General features: G+C 35.7%; 1 protein-coding gene across 1 annotated transcript; it reads right to left on the bottom strand.

Moving 5' to 3' along the window:
* Positions 1-3,449: 3,449 nt before the first annotated feature.
* Positions 3,450-18,908, bottom strand: LOC125226529. The gene is made up of 10 exons (XM_048130515.1): positions 18,629-18,908; positions 17,916-18,052; positions 16,536-16,735; positions 15,393-15,415; positions 14,683-14,729; positions 14,441-14,522; positions 14,211-14,315; positions 13,596-13,685; positions 3,864-3,979; positions 3,450-3,790 (listed from the first exon to the last, which is right to left on the bottom strand). The coding sequence occupies exons 1-10, from the start codon at positions 18,629-18,631 to the stop codon at positions 3,565-3,567; spliced, it is 1,029 nt and encodes a 342-aa protein (XP_047986472.1). The 5' UTR covers positions 18,632-18,908; the 3' UTR covers positions 3,450-3,564.
* Between the last annotated feature and the right edge of the window lie 149 nt (positions 18,909-19,057).

The following is a 19,057-nucleotide window of genomic DNA, read 5'->3' as shown; positions in this document are numbered from 1 at the left end:
GAATATTCAAAATAGTAGCTAATCTAGATAATTATTCACATTTCAAGGTTAATACCTTGTTATAACACTAGGGTACTATAATAAAATGAAATATAATACCTATGACAGAAATATTTATGCAATACTATCAAGAGCAATGGTCCTTTTAATAAAATATCCATCCACATTTTGTGCCGACAGATTTGTATCTTTGTCAAATGTATTTATTTATTTGTATGGAACTTCACAGTAATAATAATTTAATAGTTATTTGTTATACAAGGGGGCAAAGTTGTATTTTAACTTCGAGTGTGGAATTGAAAAACGAGCAAGTGAAAGGATACTATAGTTGAACCACGAGCGAAGCGAGTGGTTCGAGAATAGAATCCTGAACTTGCGAGTTTTTTAACACACGAGAAGTAAAATACGGTGTCCTGCCGTTTCGCCAAAAAACGTTTCGTCAAATTTCATTTCCCAATAATCATATCGCAATAGTTTCATTTCCCAAAGTATTGTTTGGCAAAGATATGTTTCACAATGAATTTGTTTGGTCAAATTATCATTTGGCACAGTTTTACTTTGTCAAATTTTATTTAGACAAAACTTTATTTCGCAAACGTTTTTAATGGCAAAACTTATATCCCAAAAACATGTTTGGTCAAAATTTCACATCGCAAAGTTCGAAAATATTTAGGCATTTGCATTTTCATTTCTACGGGATCGTATTTTACCGAAGATTTTTTTGCCAAATTTAAGTTAAAATCTGTCAAATGATAATTTCAGTTTTATTACCAAGTGCTTCAGTTGGACAAAAAAAGGATACTCGTCTTTATTTTTGTCAAATTAATTACTAGACAAAATTATTTTGTCAACTATTTTTTTTTGTCAAAAAATGTTTCTACACCATGCAAAGCCACGTTTGACAATAAATATTACAAGGCATAAATGTAATGTAATAATTTTATTAGTATTGTAACAGAAAAGTCGTGTGTGACAAAGTCAGTTTAGGTGCGACGACGAGCGAAGCGAGGAGGAGCATGTTAGGTTGACAATGAGCAAACCGGAAAATTTATCCGGACATGTAAGTGAAAATGTCATCCTTGGCATTTGCAGCAGAAGGAAAAAAAGTACGACATACACATTATTTCACACAAATCTTGGACACAAAGCATAAAATCAACCAACAAATTTCCAGTGCGCCATTTAATTACAATATATTGGGAAATGGAAATTTTGCCTAACAATACCTTTGACTAAATAATATTTGGTAAAATGAAATTTGACCAAGTAAATATTTTGGGAAAGAAATAGGTACTTGCCAAAAAAAGTTTTGCTAAATGTCAATTTGCGATAAGTTGTTTTGCTAAACGTTTATTTGGGAAATGATAATTTGGGAATAATAGTTTGGGATGTGAAACTTTGGGAAACATTTTTTGGCGAATCGTCAGTAAACCGTAAAATACATTTGCACCCGAGTGTAACACAAAACTTTTCCCCTCACTATAGCGAGGAAACTACAACGCAAAAAATACGTTACTTATCACTGCTTCCAGTACCTAGTTCCACAGGTGGTAAATCATATTTATTACTAGATTCACCTACTTTTATCAATTTTAAAGCTGTTAATTTGACTTTCTTCAAGGTCAAATTACTTTACCCACTAGTTAAGTGGATAAAATGCGTTTTTACCCGCTGGTATTAAAGGACAAAACACGTGTTTCCGAGCTAGCGAGGGGAAAAATATGTTGTTTGGTTTGCTTGTCACACTTTTCACCTAAGATAAAAAAAAACCTTACATTACATTCGTCTTATTTTGATAGTGATTATATTTATTCAACAATATGCAATTTTATCTAGGTAAAAGAACATCAACTCGAGAATCAACACTGAACGTCAGTTTTGTCAAGTAGAACATAAGCCCCTGTTTATTTTATTTTTATTTCTATACTTACTCAATTACTTAATTAACTCATGTAATCTCAGTTTTTTAGTCCGGGTGTTTTTCATTCGCCAACAAACTGTTTCGCAGTTTGGCGCAGTTATTGCGAGAGTTATTAATTACTGTTTTTATCTTACATAGAAAAAAAAAATTATAAAAAGGTAATGGAAAACTAATTGTAGGTTTCCGAACCATCGGAATCAAAACAGTATTCTCACTTTGCTTAATCAAGCTATAAAACAAGACCAATAAAACAGGTAATCATAGCAGACATCCAATAATAGATATAGGAAATACTTCATAGTTCGTGAGGTCAGAAGATGACATTTATGTGAGTGCAGACGATTTAAGCATTCTAGAAAGGCACTTCTGCCTACCTGGTTACTTTACTGCATATATCCTTATTAATCTTGCAATTCATTGATAATAATCCTATTAAGAGTAGCCTAAATTGGTATAGAACATTTATTTCACCGTAACTTTGGTGTTCATGCCCAAGTAAAATTTCAGAAAGATATTATTACCAGTAGAAGACAAAAAACTGTAAAATTAATATAAATTATACAAATTTTAAAACACAGTATCTAACTTCGCCTATTTTTTTATGCGTAATAAAATTTATATAAAAAGATATTCCATGTCCAATTGGTATATGCTCATAATACAATGTATGGTTGAACTTTTAATTTAAATATGTATTTGTCATTTTGTACCAAAGGCGATGCGAGGGTACGTATTGTTTTAAAATTAAAAGCAACAACGAATATGAGGTTTGATGTCGACGTGTTTATGGTACACAGCCAAATGCACCAAAACGCTTACGATAATTCCGTTATCTCTATCGCTCTTCCGTATTTGCGCGATAGAATAAGGCCTGATTTAGACGGCGTGCGAACTCGCATGCGATTTTAGTTACATTGCGGGCTGTTGAGGTTACATACAATTTTGCACAGCCATCAAATACCGCAATGTAATAAAACTCGTATGCGAGTTCTCGTACCGTCTAAATGGGCCCTAAGACTTGACTGCGTTTTGATCGGCGTCTAGCGTCAACGATTGTTATTTCAGTTAGGCCGGCTGGAAACGGATGTTAAAAATTTTGTTGCGCTTTTGTGGACACCATATGGCTCATTTAATTATCTTTTTGCGACCTTTCTTGAGGATGAATCAGAAAATAAATGCTCTCAGGATGAGGGGTTATTTTGTTTAGGTGGTTATTTATTACACATAACCATTTTCGATATATCTAAAAAGTTTTGACTGTTTCAATTACTATATAGCAAAATTTTCGGGGGTTTATTTTTATCTATACCTACGTATTGTTTTCATATCGGTAAAAGTATCTATTTAAACTACCAAGCCACATAGTTTGACTCTACAGAGTTTGTGGAGTTATAAAGCTTGAATGTAGAGGCTTGTAGGAAGGCTCTTTGCGAGATATGATAACTTTTTGACTGTACTTATGGTCTTGTGTTGAATGGAATTAAGTATATTTCTATTAATTCTAGTGATAATCAGTGAAACCATTATACATTTATAATACTTTATTATGAATTAAGCTATTGAATCAGTATATAAATATTATATACAGCTTCACAATTTGTGCTATTTACAGAACTGTTAAAACAGTTTATTGACTTAAATATTTAGCCCAGAAGTGAGGCGACGACGCCGGGGGGGACCGCTCCGCCAGGCCCTTGCTCGATGGTGGGCTGGAAGCCGTTCTCGTCGGCCACGTACGACACCACATACGTCACGCCGTCGGGGCCTACCCACGAGTACTGCCCGCGGACTGAGATGGCCTCATTCTCGGTACCCTGGTTCTTTAGCTCTGCTTTTTCTTCGTGCTTGCTTCCATCAGATAATTCGTAGCTGCATAAAAAAATACATTAATTTCGTTTGTTATAAACGTAGATATATATACTGTTCGGTTTTCATTACTTACACGAATTGGTATCCGCCCAAGCCAGAGTTGTCGGTTTCCTGACGGAGGATCTGCACCTCCTGTGCGTTCTGCTGAGGAGCCGCCCAGCAAGCAGCGACGAGAGCTAATAACACCACCTGAAATCAATCAGGTAACTTCATTTCGACATCCAAACATCACAACACTTCACTTTTCAAATCACTTCACTCGACTAACCGATTTCATTTTGGCTTCCGTTTTTGATTTTGGCGACTGCGTGCCACGAAGATCTGCAAGTTTATGGGATGGTGGTATGTCCTAACGGTTCTCTTATATATTTCTTCTAATGCCGGGTTACAACATACTGCGATTCGATTGCCCTACGGCCCGACGGCGCATCTGTCGCGGCGGGTGAACGGCCATACAACCATACATACAGCATTGTTTATCTGTGTAACCATGTGTATGGACATAGCATGACCCGTGAATGTTTTGTTAAGTAACGTTTAATAAGAGTACAAATGTCAATGTTAATAGGAATTTCAAAAGGTTGTAATTTACTCTGCTGCACAGAAATATTTCATTACTAAACGTTTATCGGACTGTATAATTTTATGAGCGATGTGATAGACAACAGAGTTTTGAGCGTGTACGAGTTTAATTTACAACTCTGTGATGTAGGTAATATAATTGGTACTTTTACGTAGCATTAATCATAATTGATTATAATTGTTTATGACAAGGCATTTGATAAAACGAATCTTATGAAATGAAGCTGAAGTATTTTTTTCTATTGCTTTTAGTGTTGTAACAATTAATTTGATAATTTTAAACTTGAATATAATAAGATTAAGGAACAATTTCTCTCTGAGTGTAAATAGAATTCCTTCCTTTGTTTGTTTGGTTATTTGTGAGTGTGTTTAGTAAAACGTCCCACTTTGTCGGTGGCCATTAAGGCGAGATTTACTTGTATCTTTATAGGAATAAACTGACAAAGCGGCTTTATAGCAATCGACAAAGTGGGACGTTTTCCCTTGCACACTCACATTTTTCCTTCTTAAATTCTTCTACGTTGACTCAGAAAAATTTATTATCTGCGTAATAATTAAGACTAAAATATTACTTAAGTAAGTACCAAATACAATCGCAACTGTAATCCAGCGTGCAGATTTCATACAAGTTGTAGTTAGGTTTCAAACCATCTGTTTCGGGATTTACTGCGGAGGTAAGGATGTCGCCGCCGTGTCTGGCAAATTTCTTGATAAAATTAGTGAATAATAAACTATTTATATAAGAAGTAACTATTTATATATATAATAGAATATAATACCTGTATAATAAATAATATAGTATGGATAAATTCTATTTCAGGCGAAATGCATTAAAGTACGTAAATAAGAACTTACTAATAGCTGATAGTTACGCATTATTCACACTGTTTTCAAAAGTTTTCGTAACCATAACATCCGACCTCTCACCTCGTTCTACAACCCCCATTATCTGTTTCAAAAATGTACTGCTCTCATCGGAGCGGTATACCTACTTGAAGAAAGATGGATGTTGATAACAAGTTGGTGTTCTTTACTTCCTTCTAAATCCGATCTGGTTTCTACTTTCGTTGACGTGTAGTCACGTTCAGACGAAATCGGTAGACATCAATAAGGTGGTGCCACCTGACAGCACTAGTATTATCGGATGACTAGTTTCATGACTAACATTCAGGTTTTGTTACATATTATTATAATTTGTGTACTTATTTTTTCAATTACTTACGTTTATTTTGTAATCAGATGAAGAACACATTATACACATCTCCTTATTTTTACCACAAGAAACAAAACATAATCGTAAAGAATTTTTAGAGTATATTTTTATAGGATATTATGAGGTAATTGGGAAATGTAATTATTTCTTTATGTACCTATTGACCCCGAGGAGGGGTCAGTGATGTCAGTATAACCCAGCATAAGGTGTTAATTGGAAAGCATTTATTGTTTCTAGTTTTTGGATTAAGCAGTCTATTGAGTTACATAAGGTATAACACATACAAAGGGTACGTAAGGCATAAGTGTAAAAAGTACCTATATTCTGCATTGTTTACTTCTTACTATACAAAGTACTATATGTGATAAAAAGTTTAGAGTTATTTTTAATAGTTTGTTATTTTTGCGATGTTCTTTTTTATTATATTTAATTTTTTGTATGTATAATTTAAGATGTAAATCAGTGATACAGATATATTCTAGTATGTTGCATGGAACATGAAATATTTAAACATGAGTCCCAATGTATCGTACAAGCAATGTTTTTATGTGATTTAGACGTCTTATATTAATTCTACGTTTGCCCGGGGCATCGTCCCTAGGGCGCTTGCCGCGTTTCTTCGCTGTATGGCTAGGCTCAGCCGTCGTGCAATGCAAGGAAATTGGCCGTGCGTAGGTCACCAAACACCCAGACAAGTTTGGTGGAAACCTCCTTCACAAACTGCTTAGTGTCTGATGACCATGGTCCAAATGTTTCAAATGCAAGTGCCGCAAAGTAGTTGTTTTTTAAAAATGCATATTTGCGGCACTTGTTCAACTGGGCATTTTCAGCAGCAGTCCCTGGTTTCTATTCTAGTATAAACACATTCTCATGAAGTGAAAATGTAAATTTTCTTTTGGGAAATAAAGTGCTTTAATCACAAAAGGTATTTGTAAAATATACAACCCAATCAGAACTTTAGAATAGTGCTAAATACAGCAAGTATTAGCTCTAGATACGATTTGGATCGGATATGTCATTATTTTATTTATTATTTATTTAGTTAATTACAAACAAAAATCTCTAATTAATTGACACAGTAACATTAAACCAATAAGGTTTGTTTCGGTACCTATTCCATTCCGCGTCAACGTTGTTTGAACAAACATCATATTTGACTTTGATATATCATATTATTCTTATTTTAATTAAACAAATTACTTAGCTATATGTTGATTCCTTTATTATTGAAAATGTTTGCTACAGAATCAACATTTCCATCCGAGGCTATTATATAGTAGCCTCGGCAAAAATAAAATAAATTTATTAAATTATAAATTGGATGTCGATGACGATGTTAACATACATTCATAAGGCTATGGGAACTTCAATCGGTTCAAGTAAATAATCCGGCCTTTAACATTTTCTATCGACTAGAGTTATTCGGAAGATGATGCATTTTCTAAATAACTCGGGGAATATTGACGTTTCTTTCCATTGTCATAAATATCATAATCCTTTGCAAGAGATTCTCGGAAATTAATACGCGCACCGACCGCAACGTGAAGTCTGTAATCAAGAGGAAAGGTCAAGGTTTGACGTTTGGCGCTGAATAATTTGTGTCCAATTGGTTTTTGATGGGATGGGTGTTTTAAGAGCTTCGCTCATTACACATTCCTAAGTTTTTGTGCAGTAATGTGTTTAGTCACGTGGGCGGAATGCGTCTTGAAAACAATTCACCGTGTAAACGGTACTTAGCGCGGTCAATCCTAATGAAAATAATGCAATATTTGTTGAATGCTCAAATAAAGTACTGGAGAAGTATTGTACTCATGTGTTTGCAACTCGACTACTGGCGCTTATTTTAATTTTTTAGTTAATTGAAAAAAAAAATTAACAAATTTTGATAATTATTTGATTATGTTTGAAAATAAAAAAAAAACTTATTCTCGTAGCTGTTATTAATAATCTCTCTTGCGAAACTTGTACCTACAAACATCAAGTATCAAGTATTTTGCTAAACATCGTATGCATATTGCAAATTGAAAATAAATTCTGTATCGCCACATTACGCTACTGTTTATATCCTCCAAGTATACATTTATAGAACCAGTATATAGGTTTGCATAGCTTATATTAAGAATAAGTATTAAGTATAAATACATTTTTTAAACGATATGAGTAATGCTTCTCGATTTAGCAAGTAACCTGCAGAAAAAAATTATGTGTAATAAAATTGGTTGTCTGTAGTTATTTGCTCGTGTGTTGCTGTTAATAAAACGTTTAGTTCTTATGTCGACGACCGGTCTGGCTCAGTCGGTAGTGACCCTGCCTGCTGAGCCGCGGTCCTGGGTTCAAATCCCGGTAAGGGCATTTATTTGTGTGATGAGCACAGATATTTGTACCTGAGTCATGGATGTTTTCTATGTATATATGTAAGTATGTATTTATCTATTTAAGTATTATATCGTCGCTTAGCACCCATAGTACAAGCTTTGCTTAGTTAGGGCCTAAGTTGATCTGTGTAAGGTATCCCCAATATTTATTTGTTTAATATTTATTTGTATGTCTTTCCCATCACGTTGTTGCGGTAGTGAATTTAGTTGCTTATTCTTAATATTGTGTTTTTATTTTGTTATCATTGAGCGGTTCGATAAATAAATTTTGTGTACTTATTGTATAGTCCATGTGTTGTATGTATAGTGTAGTGCAGGCTGTTAGTACATAAATCCGCCGCTGGCGCTAGTGGCGCAACTGCTGCGTTCAGAAAATAATTGTTTATCTGTTTGTTTTCGTTATTATTGTAATTGTAATCCTTGAGTTTGTATTGTTAATTATAAATTTCTGTGGATGTAGGGTTAAAATAATTGTACTTATATGTCTGTTTTTGTTTTTAAATTAATGTGTTATCTGTCGTGGCATCACCAAATGGGCCCTACGGAAGATCAGCGCTGGCTACATGGCTAGCATCATGCTGAGTTGGGTCCATTTCGTGATGAACACTTTTATGTCATTTTGTTCTTTGCCATTTTATGTTTGATGTCTGTACATGTCCGTACATGTTATGTGATCGTCATGAATAAATGTCTTTTTTATCACGGAACAATGGTATTCCGGACCTTTGGGAGGCGTGCGCGGGGCCGAACCCAACACGTAGAGGCCCTTTCGACACTTTAATGAAATGTAAGGGGTACACTGACGACCGATCTGGCGCAGTCGGTAGTGACCCTGCCTGCTACGCCGCGGTCCCGGGTTCGAATCCCGGTAAGGGCATTTATTTGTATGATGAGCACAGATATTTGTTTCTGAGTCATGGATGTTTTCTATATATATAAGTATTTATATATTATATATATCGTTGTCTGAGTACCCGCAACACAAGCCTTCTTGAGCTTACCGTGGGCTTCAGTCAATCTGTGTAAGAATGTCCTATAATATTTATTATTATTATTATTTATTTATTATGTTGCCCTTGCTTGGGACATACGCAGAGGCAACAACCGCCAGGGTGTAAGGACTATTTGAGAGTTAATGGAATCTAAACTGAACTGGTCTATTTTGATAAAAGTGATGGACTAAATACTGGGCTATGGATAAAAAACCGGACGCCTGCCTAATAAAACGGTATCCAATTTTATTTCCGGCAGACGGTGACTCGTCCCCACAAGATGGGCCCCCACAAAAAGCGACATCCAAGATGGCTCAAGGGCAACACCGGTGTGAGAACTCAAGGGTGTCGAGAGGTGTACACCGCTTTCTGCCCAGTGGCTGTGAAGCCACTGCACCAACTCGCGTCTTATGCAAATTTTCACTTCCACCCCTGGGGCATGTAGCCCTAACGACTCCACTCTGGACGGCCAGCCAAGGCAAGCCAGAGGTAGATAGTACTGTCCCACCCACCCGCCTTACGGGTAACAGAACTCCCCAGGAGCACTCGGGTACGTGGGGTCGCTGTTCCCCAACAGCTCGCCACAAGCTGCCCTGCGTTGACTGATTGCACTGGTAAAACCAATGGGCGATGGGGTCGTCACATCCCTACGCCTAATTAATATTTATTTATTATTATTTATTTTAAAATTATCGTTAAGTAAAATTAAAGTAATGAATATTTTATCGAAAATACGATAAATGAATCAATTATGCAAATGAACATAATTCCCCCAGGAACAATTTTAAAGCAATTTACATTACCACAACATAGTAGTTTACCGGTTTTATTTCCCAGAACGATCTTACTGACATCTTACAAAATTTTGCGAACGCTTGTTTAAGGTTCTATCATCACCATATTGCGCCGGCGCCGGCGACGGGTTACCCGACGGGTCGCCCGACCGGTCGAGTTACGTCAGCCGAAGACTTCGCCGAAGTCGCCTGGTGACCTCCGACACCCATGCGTATGGGCAACAGAAGAAGGTAATATGTACATATAACAATTTCGTGTCAGCAATATAAGTTAAGACACGCTAAGAGCACGACAAGTCTTCTTCTTTCTAGAGTTATCCCGGCATTTTTTCAGGCTCATGAAAGCCTGGGGTCCTCTTTGGCCAGTAAGCCCAAGATTTGGTGTAGGATAGTTTTTACGTAAGTGACTGCTTGACTTTCCAAGCCAGGGGGTAAAGTAGGATCTATTGCCCCATTTATACATTTCGTGCATACGTTCTGCGACCTCATGATTGAAAGTAGCACGTTCTTACCACTAGGTGTACGACTGGTGTCCTCCCCATTTTGGTAGTCAAAATGGTTAAAATGGAACCCTTATAATGTGATCGTGTCCGTCCTTTATGCTAAATTTTATGGAGTAAAATTAGTTCTAACGGCTGCCATGTATTGACAATCGTTCTGCTCCACTTTTCTACACATCTTACAATTACTCTTAGGTACTGTAAAATACAATACAATACTCTTTATTGCACACCTCACATAGTTTACAAAGTAATGCACAAGAAACAAAAAAACAATTAAACAGAGGTAACAACAGGCGGTCTTGTTCTTCAATATCCCTAAGTGCGTTTTCACATTATCCGATCCGATATCGGATGTCGGACCGATATCCCATACATTACAGGCGCCATCTTGGATTTTTCTATTGAAATCCTTCCGACATCCGATATCGGATCGGATAATGTGAAAACGGTCTAAGGCCCACTTGCACCAATCACTTAACTTAGGGTAAGTGGGCTGTCATCTGTCAAATTCCATATAAAATGATGGGTTAACACTCGGGTTAACCCTCCATTTTTGTCGGTACAATTAACCTTAATGCTGCTAATGTTCTTTTATATTTTTAAATTTTGTAACATAACTTGCTATCTGTATTTTTTCAGGTCAATCCGGCGCGTTCTGGTAAGTTCAAATAAAGTCAAGATGGCTTCATAATTAACAATGTAAATAGGATTATGTATTACAAGGTTCACAAGGTTACGCGACACAGATGTCGATGACATCGGCTTATGTAACATTCACGTTCAGAATTTAAGTAGCAAGTTCAATTCGTCGTTTATTTTGATTATAAAATGCGGCCGTAGGCAAGTGGCCAATCGCTAACGATCAATCACGAACGGTATGCAATGCAACTGTCTGTACGTGTCGCACTAATTAACAAGAGCGATAAAGCTGGTTGCGTAGCGTTCGTCACGGAACGTGGGTGACGGGGGTCACTTACTACGAGTCTTATTACGACAAATATCATAAATTTTAAAGCTTTCATTTAGCATAAAAATAAAAGTATTAATATTTTTTTTAATGTATCAACGTCCCAATCAAATCATTAAAATTTGCAAATAAGATTTGTTTACGATTCTTATGAACTTTAGCTAAGTGTGTTCTTGTGTTTTTATGATGATTGGAAAAGTTTACGTTGTCCGATTTTAATTAGCAAATATTGAAACGCCCCAATCGGATTGAGAAATTAAATCGATGATTGCTGCGATCGTACACTTAGGTGGTTTTCGATGAAGATGTATTATAAATTTGAGTATCTATGTACCAGTTATTTCTCTCGAAATTTGTAATTTTATATTACCTATATTAATATTAATTATAAAACTTTACGTTGCTCTTACATTTGAAATAGCTCTAAATTTAGTTAAGAAAATAAAAAGTTACACAGTGATCAATTGATCACGTGGTTCATCAGTCATCACATCTATTAACTCACAAGACGTGACTGTTTAAGGAATATTCCAACATCAAAACGCCTTGCCGTCATGGGAACGAATGCGAACATTTAAGATCAGATATCCGAATCTGGCCGAACGTCCGGGTGAAACCAAACAACGCCGTGTGATTACATTATGCAACCTATTGTCTGGGCGCCCATTATATCAATGGGGCGTCGATAAGCATTGGGTATCGAAACCAAAATGGGCTGTAATCAGGGCGAGTCACAATCGCTTACTCTCCGTAGCAAACGAAACATGACTCTCACTGTCGTGCTAACATGGAAGAGTGATAGAGAGACAAAGCGTTTCGATATCGTACCTCGATTGTCCCCTTGTCCAGGCACCCCGGTGTGTGGACCTGTCTCGTCGGCAGCGATCGCAAGCATGATTGTAGTATTTGCATAACTATTGGCTTATGATTTGTATTATTATATGACAAGTATCAAGATCTTTATAATTGCTACATTCATAATGAGACAAGTTAGATCAGGTCAGTCAGATCTCTTAAGAACGTATAATTATAAGATTTCTATAACAAAATCATATACATATATTGATATATACAGCGTGTGTATTCCATACGGGCGAATATTTGAATAACGGCGATTAGTATTGGACCTAAGAAGCCTAACTACATGGTGGGTTTTTTTATTTACTTTTATCAATTTTAAAGCACTAGTGGATAAAATGCGTTTTTACCCGCTGGTATTAAAGGACAAAACACGTGTTTCCGAGCTAGTGAGGGAAAAAATTCAATGTTGGCTGCTCGCGTGCGGTCTGTTTGTTAATGTAGGTAAGAATTTAGAATGGCGTCATTTTGTGAACATCAAAGGAGTGAGCCTTCTGTACTTGTACTATTATACATATATTCTGTGACAAAACTAACAACATGTGTTCCAAGTACAACATTCGAAATGCCGGAAAGTTAGTAGGTATCGACCGTAAATTGGCGAAATCCAATTTACGGTCAAATTAACACATGTGATGGACCCTGCCGTCTATAATAAATTGCCTGAATAAATAGATGAGTTTTTTATTGAATAGATGAGATATTTTTTTTCATACATAATAATTCAGCACGCAATGTATTACGTCCACATCAATTAGCGTACCTACCTCGTCATTACGACATGACGTTTATGTCCGGCGTAATATGGACGGCGTACATTGCTGCTTGGTCAGATTTAAAAAAATAATTACTCTTAATTAATAACACTTTTTAATAATAGATTATACTATATGATTTGTATGGTTAGATACTATAACTTGATACATTATTCGCCCGTATGGAATCCACACGCTGTATTGCATTATATTATAAGCGCTGGTAGCCTAGCGGTAAGTTCGTGCGACTTTCGTTCCGGAGGTCGCGGGTTCGAACCCCGGCTCACACCAATGAGTTTTTCAGAACTTATGTGCGAAATATCATTTGATATTTGCCAGTCGCTTTTCGGTGAAGGAAAACATCGTGAGGAAACCGGACTAATTCCAATAAGGTCTAGTTACCCTTCGGGTTGGAAGATCAGATGGCAGTCGCTTTTGTAAAACTAGTGCTTACGCCAAATCTTGGGATTTGTTGTCAAAGCGGACCCCAGGCTCCCATGAGCCGTGGCAAATGCCGGGATAACGCAAGGAGGATGATGATTGCATTATATTATTATCTGACATAGCCTTTTATGACTGGCTTTCCTGGTTATAATTGTAAAATTGTTGTATTTTTATTGTTGTATTCCCAACATTAGATATTGTTACAAAATGAGGGTTAAGTAAAATGATCACTCATAAAATAATGATAGCATTTATTCTAAAATGACGTAACAACTTTATCTAGTTCCTCTAAAGTAAAGCAGAGGAGAAATATACAGTATACTCTTCGACGATCAATGTGACTTTCTTGTTTCTGAGACATGACGTATGCGCTCTCTGCCAAGGAATATCTGTTCACGTCTATGTGGCACATCTGTAATAATACGTAAATATTATAAACGTCGCCGTACTCATTTTATAATAGTATAGACACTAGTATTTATCTCGCAAGGGTCTCCTATAATCACCATCGATCGCTTACAGCGTCAAACCTTACACCACGTACCACGTCAATTTTTCACACGTCACAGTTGGCGTCTGGACTTCATTATAAATTCTGGTGTTAGGTCAGATGCCTAAAGTGTGTAATAGGAGACCCTAACCTAAGTGCAGACAGAGAGAAGCTCTGACACAGTTATAAATTATGCATTTGTAAACATTAACACGAAACTTGTGTCGAGGATAAGGTGCGGCATTTAGGCTTCACGTGTATGTTTATTCTGACAATAAACTGCTAAAATTTAATTCATATCCTTTTGTGGCGATACCTGAATATGACGAATGTTATTGCGCAATTCTTAACCTAATTTAATTAATTTCAAGCTCATTAATTACATCACGTTTTTGATAAGCCACAGATAATGTTTTATCATATAAAATAAAGGACGTGATGTATTACCCTTTTTCCTTGTTCGCCATAGCAGACTAATTCTTCAAAAGGACTGTTTAGTGCAGACGTCGGATGCAGAAAGTAATGCCGGAGTTCAGTATAACGGCCCAAGTGCTTAAAAATAGTTTTATATTCAGTTATTAGTTTTATATAAAAATAATAAATAATAAATATGTTTAATTCCTAAAGGGGTTTGCGAAACTGAAATAGATATAGCCAATATAAATAAACATTCTTACTTCAGCATCAACGCGGCCAGTTTTCCGGACAGTGTCCTGTGGAAACTCGCTCGGGAAAATTCTTCTCAACTCGACATCCTCGCTGAAGCAAACAAGTGACCGCTGACCTTTACAAGCACTTAAACACTTTACCAAGCCTTCGAAGACCTTATTATATTAGGAATAAGGTCTTGAGAATTGGTTACACATGATCGTACAAAAACAAACTCATTCGACGCGATATTTAGCAATATACCACTTACTATGTGTAAATGACAGCACCGGCCGGCTCTATAAGGTTATGATGAACCTAAAATAGCACGAAGATTATGGTTACATTATTGCAATTACTTATTCTAATACATATGATCTAGCCTTTAAGATTCAAATTTGTAGTTATTAGTAATCTGATGAGTACCGCAAGATGTGAGATGTTAACTAGATGGCTTATGAAATAGTAAACTTGAGTGGTTATTTTTTAATGTAGTCATTATTTTTGTATAAATCTAATATGGCCGGTAATCATTTAATGTTTGTGTTATGATGCAGTCCAATAAGCTTTGCTCTTAAATGTCAGAATTAATTTGTTGAAGGTTAAGATGGTTTTACAAATATACATTAATAAGTAAAATAATATCCTTATAATCGTCTTCTTTAACGTCAATCAATCACCCGAATGCGTTAATATTTTGACATTTTCTAAAATAATTTTGGTACCTATTCCCGGACAATATAGCTCAAAAAGAAAACTTATGATAAATATATGACACTTTAGAGTTCAGTTGCTTCTAAAATCTGAATAATATATCTGCTGGTAAACAGCATATTATACCGATACCGTGAAAAACATTGACATATACATTATACAGTGATAAAAACCATTAGCAGCTGCCACTTCCATGTTACTTAGCCAGTATTTAAAGTAGGTATATTATTGAATAGGCTTCATACTTTCTTGATACACTTGACTTACCATTAGAGCAAGAAGATGAATCACTGTTTTAATCATTTTAGTCAGCCGCAATAACGGTTAATCACTTAAATGTTAGTGATGACAGTTCGCGTCATTAAAGTAACTTCTTAATTTTAAATCGTAAAGAAATATAATTGTATTAAAATTTTCAATACGTAACTTTTCTCTCCACAGTATATTGTATTAAAACACACGTCTGAAGTTATACATTAAATAAAATATTATTGTGAAACGAACTATAAAATCATAAATTGAATTACGTTGAAAGGTTATCGATCGCAATAAAAATTCTATTGTATCATCTAAAACGAAAGTGAAATTCGGCTCAAGTATTTGGGTGAATCATTTTGTTTTTATATCAAAGGGGTCATAAAATTGTCATTATGTAACGTATTAATCTGACGGTTTGAGGTTATCGTCCTAAACTGACACAATGTGTTGACACTGATGCCGTCATTCTTATAGATGTGTTAACTGTTGAAGCTATTTGGCAAACATGAAGAAAGTAATAATGTAAACAGCGTAATCGGCAGTGACTCTTGGCTCGATTCGAACCTTAATACACATCAAAACGATATCATATGTTAGTGCTACTTTAGACACTTAGGCCGTTTTCACATTATCCTATCCGATATCGGATGTCGGAAGGATTTTAATGGAAAAAATTCAAGATGGCGCCTGTAATGTATGGGATATCGGTCCGACATCCGATATCGGATCGGATAATGTAAAAACGCACTTATTCGCAATGTGCGATTCGTATCTATATATATATATACATATACTCGTATTTTGACATAAATTAAAGTTTAAATCCAACCGTCTGTCAGAAGTTTATGGCATTTAAGAATACTATGATGATATTCTCAATATCGCATTATCGGATATTGAGAATATCCCTGAGTCTTTTACTGTGTGGTGTTAACAAAAAAGTTTTCTTTTCTTTGCGTCTTCTATGCATCAAAACATAAACCTGGCGACTAAAAAAAACATCAATGGCATCGATCTTCATGTTCATTTTTAAATAGCTACTCATTATACGGTGGTGCAGTTTTGTATAGAAACCTTTTTTATAATTTAAATTACAATTTATTAAAAATCTACAACAATGTTCATTATCTACAAATTATCAAAGATTTTTTCAAAATATCCTTCTATCGTTGAATCTCGTATCGTCGTCTGACAGGGGTTGGAAACCGTTTTCATCAGCAATATACCGCAGGACGAACGGCCGGCCGCTCGGGTCTATGTAACCGTATTCACCCCTGACCACTAGAGATCCGTCTGGCCCATTTATTAACCCGCCATCTTCCTTTCTGTATGTGCCGTCTTGAGTTTCGTACCTGAAATAAAATAATTAAAGTTTTGCCTTACATTGTAACTTTAAAGTTTCAAGATCCATACTTTAATATCATAAATGGGAAAGTGTGTGTGTCTGTTTGTTTGTCCATCATTCACGGCAAAACGGAGTGATGAATTGCCGTGATTTTTTTAAGTGGAGATAGTTGAAGGGATGGAGAGTGACATAGGCTACTTTTTTCTCTTTCTAACGCGAGCGAAGCCATGGGCAAAAGCTAATATTTATCTAAATAATAACGCCCTCCTCAAAACGTCGAAGGTAAAGTTCAATATATTTTAGAAAATATGGCTCTCCTCTCTCTCTCTCTCTCTCTCTCTTATATGTAGAAGAAACACACAATTTATAAGAGGTTATTTAAAATGCTATTAACCTTACTTAGGCCCACACGAAATATAACGTAATTTTTGATCTTCATTCTCAGTTTTAAGAAAATTAATTTTATGTATTAAGGGCCAGTTGCATCAACCATTGACAGACACATCATCGCCACGCAGCAGACGACTATGGAACTTTGAATACAATAAAATTTAACGAACGCTTTAACGGTGACAGATGGTTTGATGCAACCGGCCCTAAATGCTAACATGCAAATTAACTGTCAATGTATTAAATAATGTTCACTAAAAGTATCCACTGTAGCACTCAGAGCAGGACATTTGTTTATTTATGTTTTTGTTTTTGATATACTATAGAGGTCATGGTTGAATAGGCGCTTATGGGTTATAAAAATAGGTATAATTATTTAATTTAACTGACAGTCATTTAAAACTAATTTAAAGAGCCTGATTCTGATTAAATACTTTTTAAAATTTAAATTTTTTTCGCGTATCAACAATGAAACGACTCTCACTGCCGTATTCCAACAACGAATGATAAGACATAAACACCGATTATGATGTGAGAGTCTAATGATACCAATCTGTCAGTGTCAAAAGTAATAAATATTTCCTCAAACAAAAATTTGATATTTGACTGTGACATATTAATGCTTATGGTGTCTCTTTAAATCCTAATATTTGCTGTATATTCGTGTGCGAATCGGGTTACGGATAGTACGGACAACCCGTGCTCAATAATCAACGAGAGCTTTCGTCGAGACCTTATCATAACATGATCAAAGCTTAGTCATTTGAAGAATTAGAATCGGCAATTTGGTTACTTACTCGAAGCTGTATGTTCCAAGTCCGTTGTTGTTAAATACGTATTTTTTTAATTGTCCCTCGAGGCCACAACAGGTTGGTATTATAATGGATATTATAATAGAGGAGGCTACCGCGGCGGTGAAGAGGCTCGCTTTTACCTGCACGTTCAACATATGCCAAGGTCAACGTTTTAGCAGATAAGCTTGTTACATGAATGACTAATATTAGTTTATCGGTACAATGAAATGGCATGTTGCATGATTAAGCAGATTCCGGGTTCAAAGGCGAGTTTGACATGTGTAATATGCATTTGTAATGATAGGTGATAGATCTTTATAGATTTGTGCTGATATCTTTTAGACATATATTATGCCATAGCAATAGTGGCTATGGCGTAATATACATATAAATGGGGAATAGAAATAAAACATGTTCTAAGTAGCATAAGATTTTTCAAGGTAGTTTAATCATTTGCGCAATGAAATTATTTCAGTTAGGTACATTGTTAAAAAGTATATTCGTTTCGATAGCTGTCAAAAACGTTTATGGAGCTGTAGAATGTGACATGTTTATTACTGTAACATTACCATAATTATACCATTTATTTAGCATACTAATGCACTGTTAATCTGTGTTTTCATAAACTAACAGCATTGTTATCATATTATATCACCTAATTCTCATGTCAAACCTACTCCTACCGAGGCTACTACGATTATGAATGAGGGACTTACCATTTCGGTCAAGGTTTCTCTTCTGCGGTCGCCAACTTGAACTGCGACCACAACACCTCTATCTACTGTTTATATCCACACCCAGTTCCTTAAGAATGTCACGTATGGACTTCATTCCAGACACAAGGACCTGTCCATGTCCATGTCATTGACACTACAACACAATTCAACTATTCGCATCCTTGGTGAAAAAAGGCTCATCTTATGACACACTTTGTATGTGGATACGCCTTTATATGTATCAGTGGGGCGTAAAGAGACGACACGCTTAAATTTTATAATGATGCTAAAAATAAAATATGATCTTAAGAAGATATATGATTACGTGACTTTTATGTATGAATTTACATAAATTAGTAGAGCCGCAGAAGATAATCGTTTAATTACAAAATCAAATGTAATTTTATAGTGGTGTCTGTATTAAGATTA

Source organism: Leguminivora glycinivorella, chromosome 5 (assembly GCF_023078275.1).
Source record: "Leguminivora glycinivorella isolate SPB_JAAS2020 chromosome 5, LegGlyc_1.1, whole genome shotgun sequence".
Lineage (NCBI taxonomy): Eukaryota > Metazoa > Arthropoda > Insecta > Lepidoptera > Tortricidae > Leguminivora > Leguminivora glycinivorella.
This window is presented reverse-complemented; position numbering and strand designations above follow the sequence as displayed.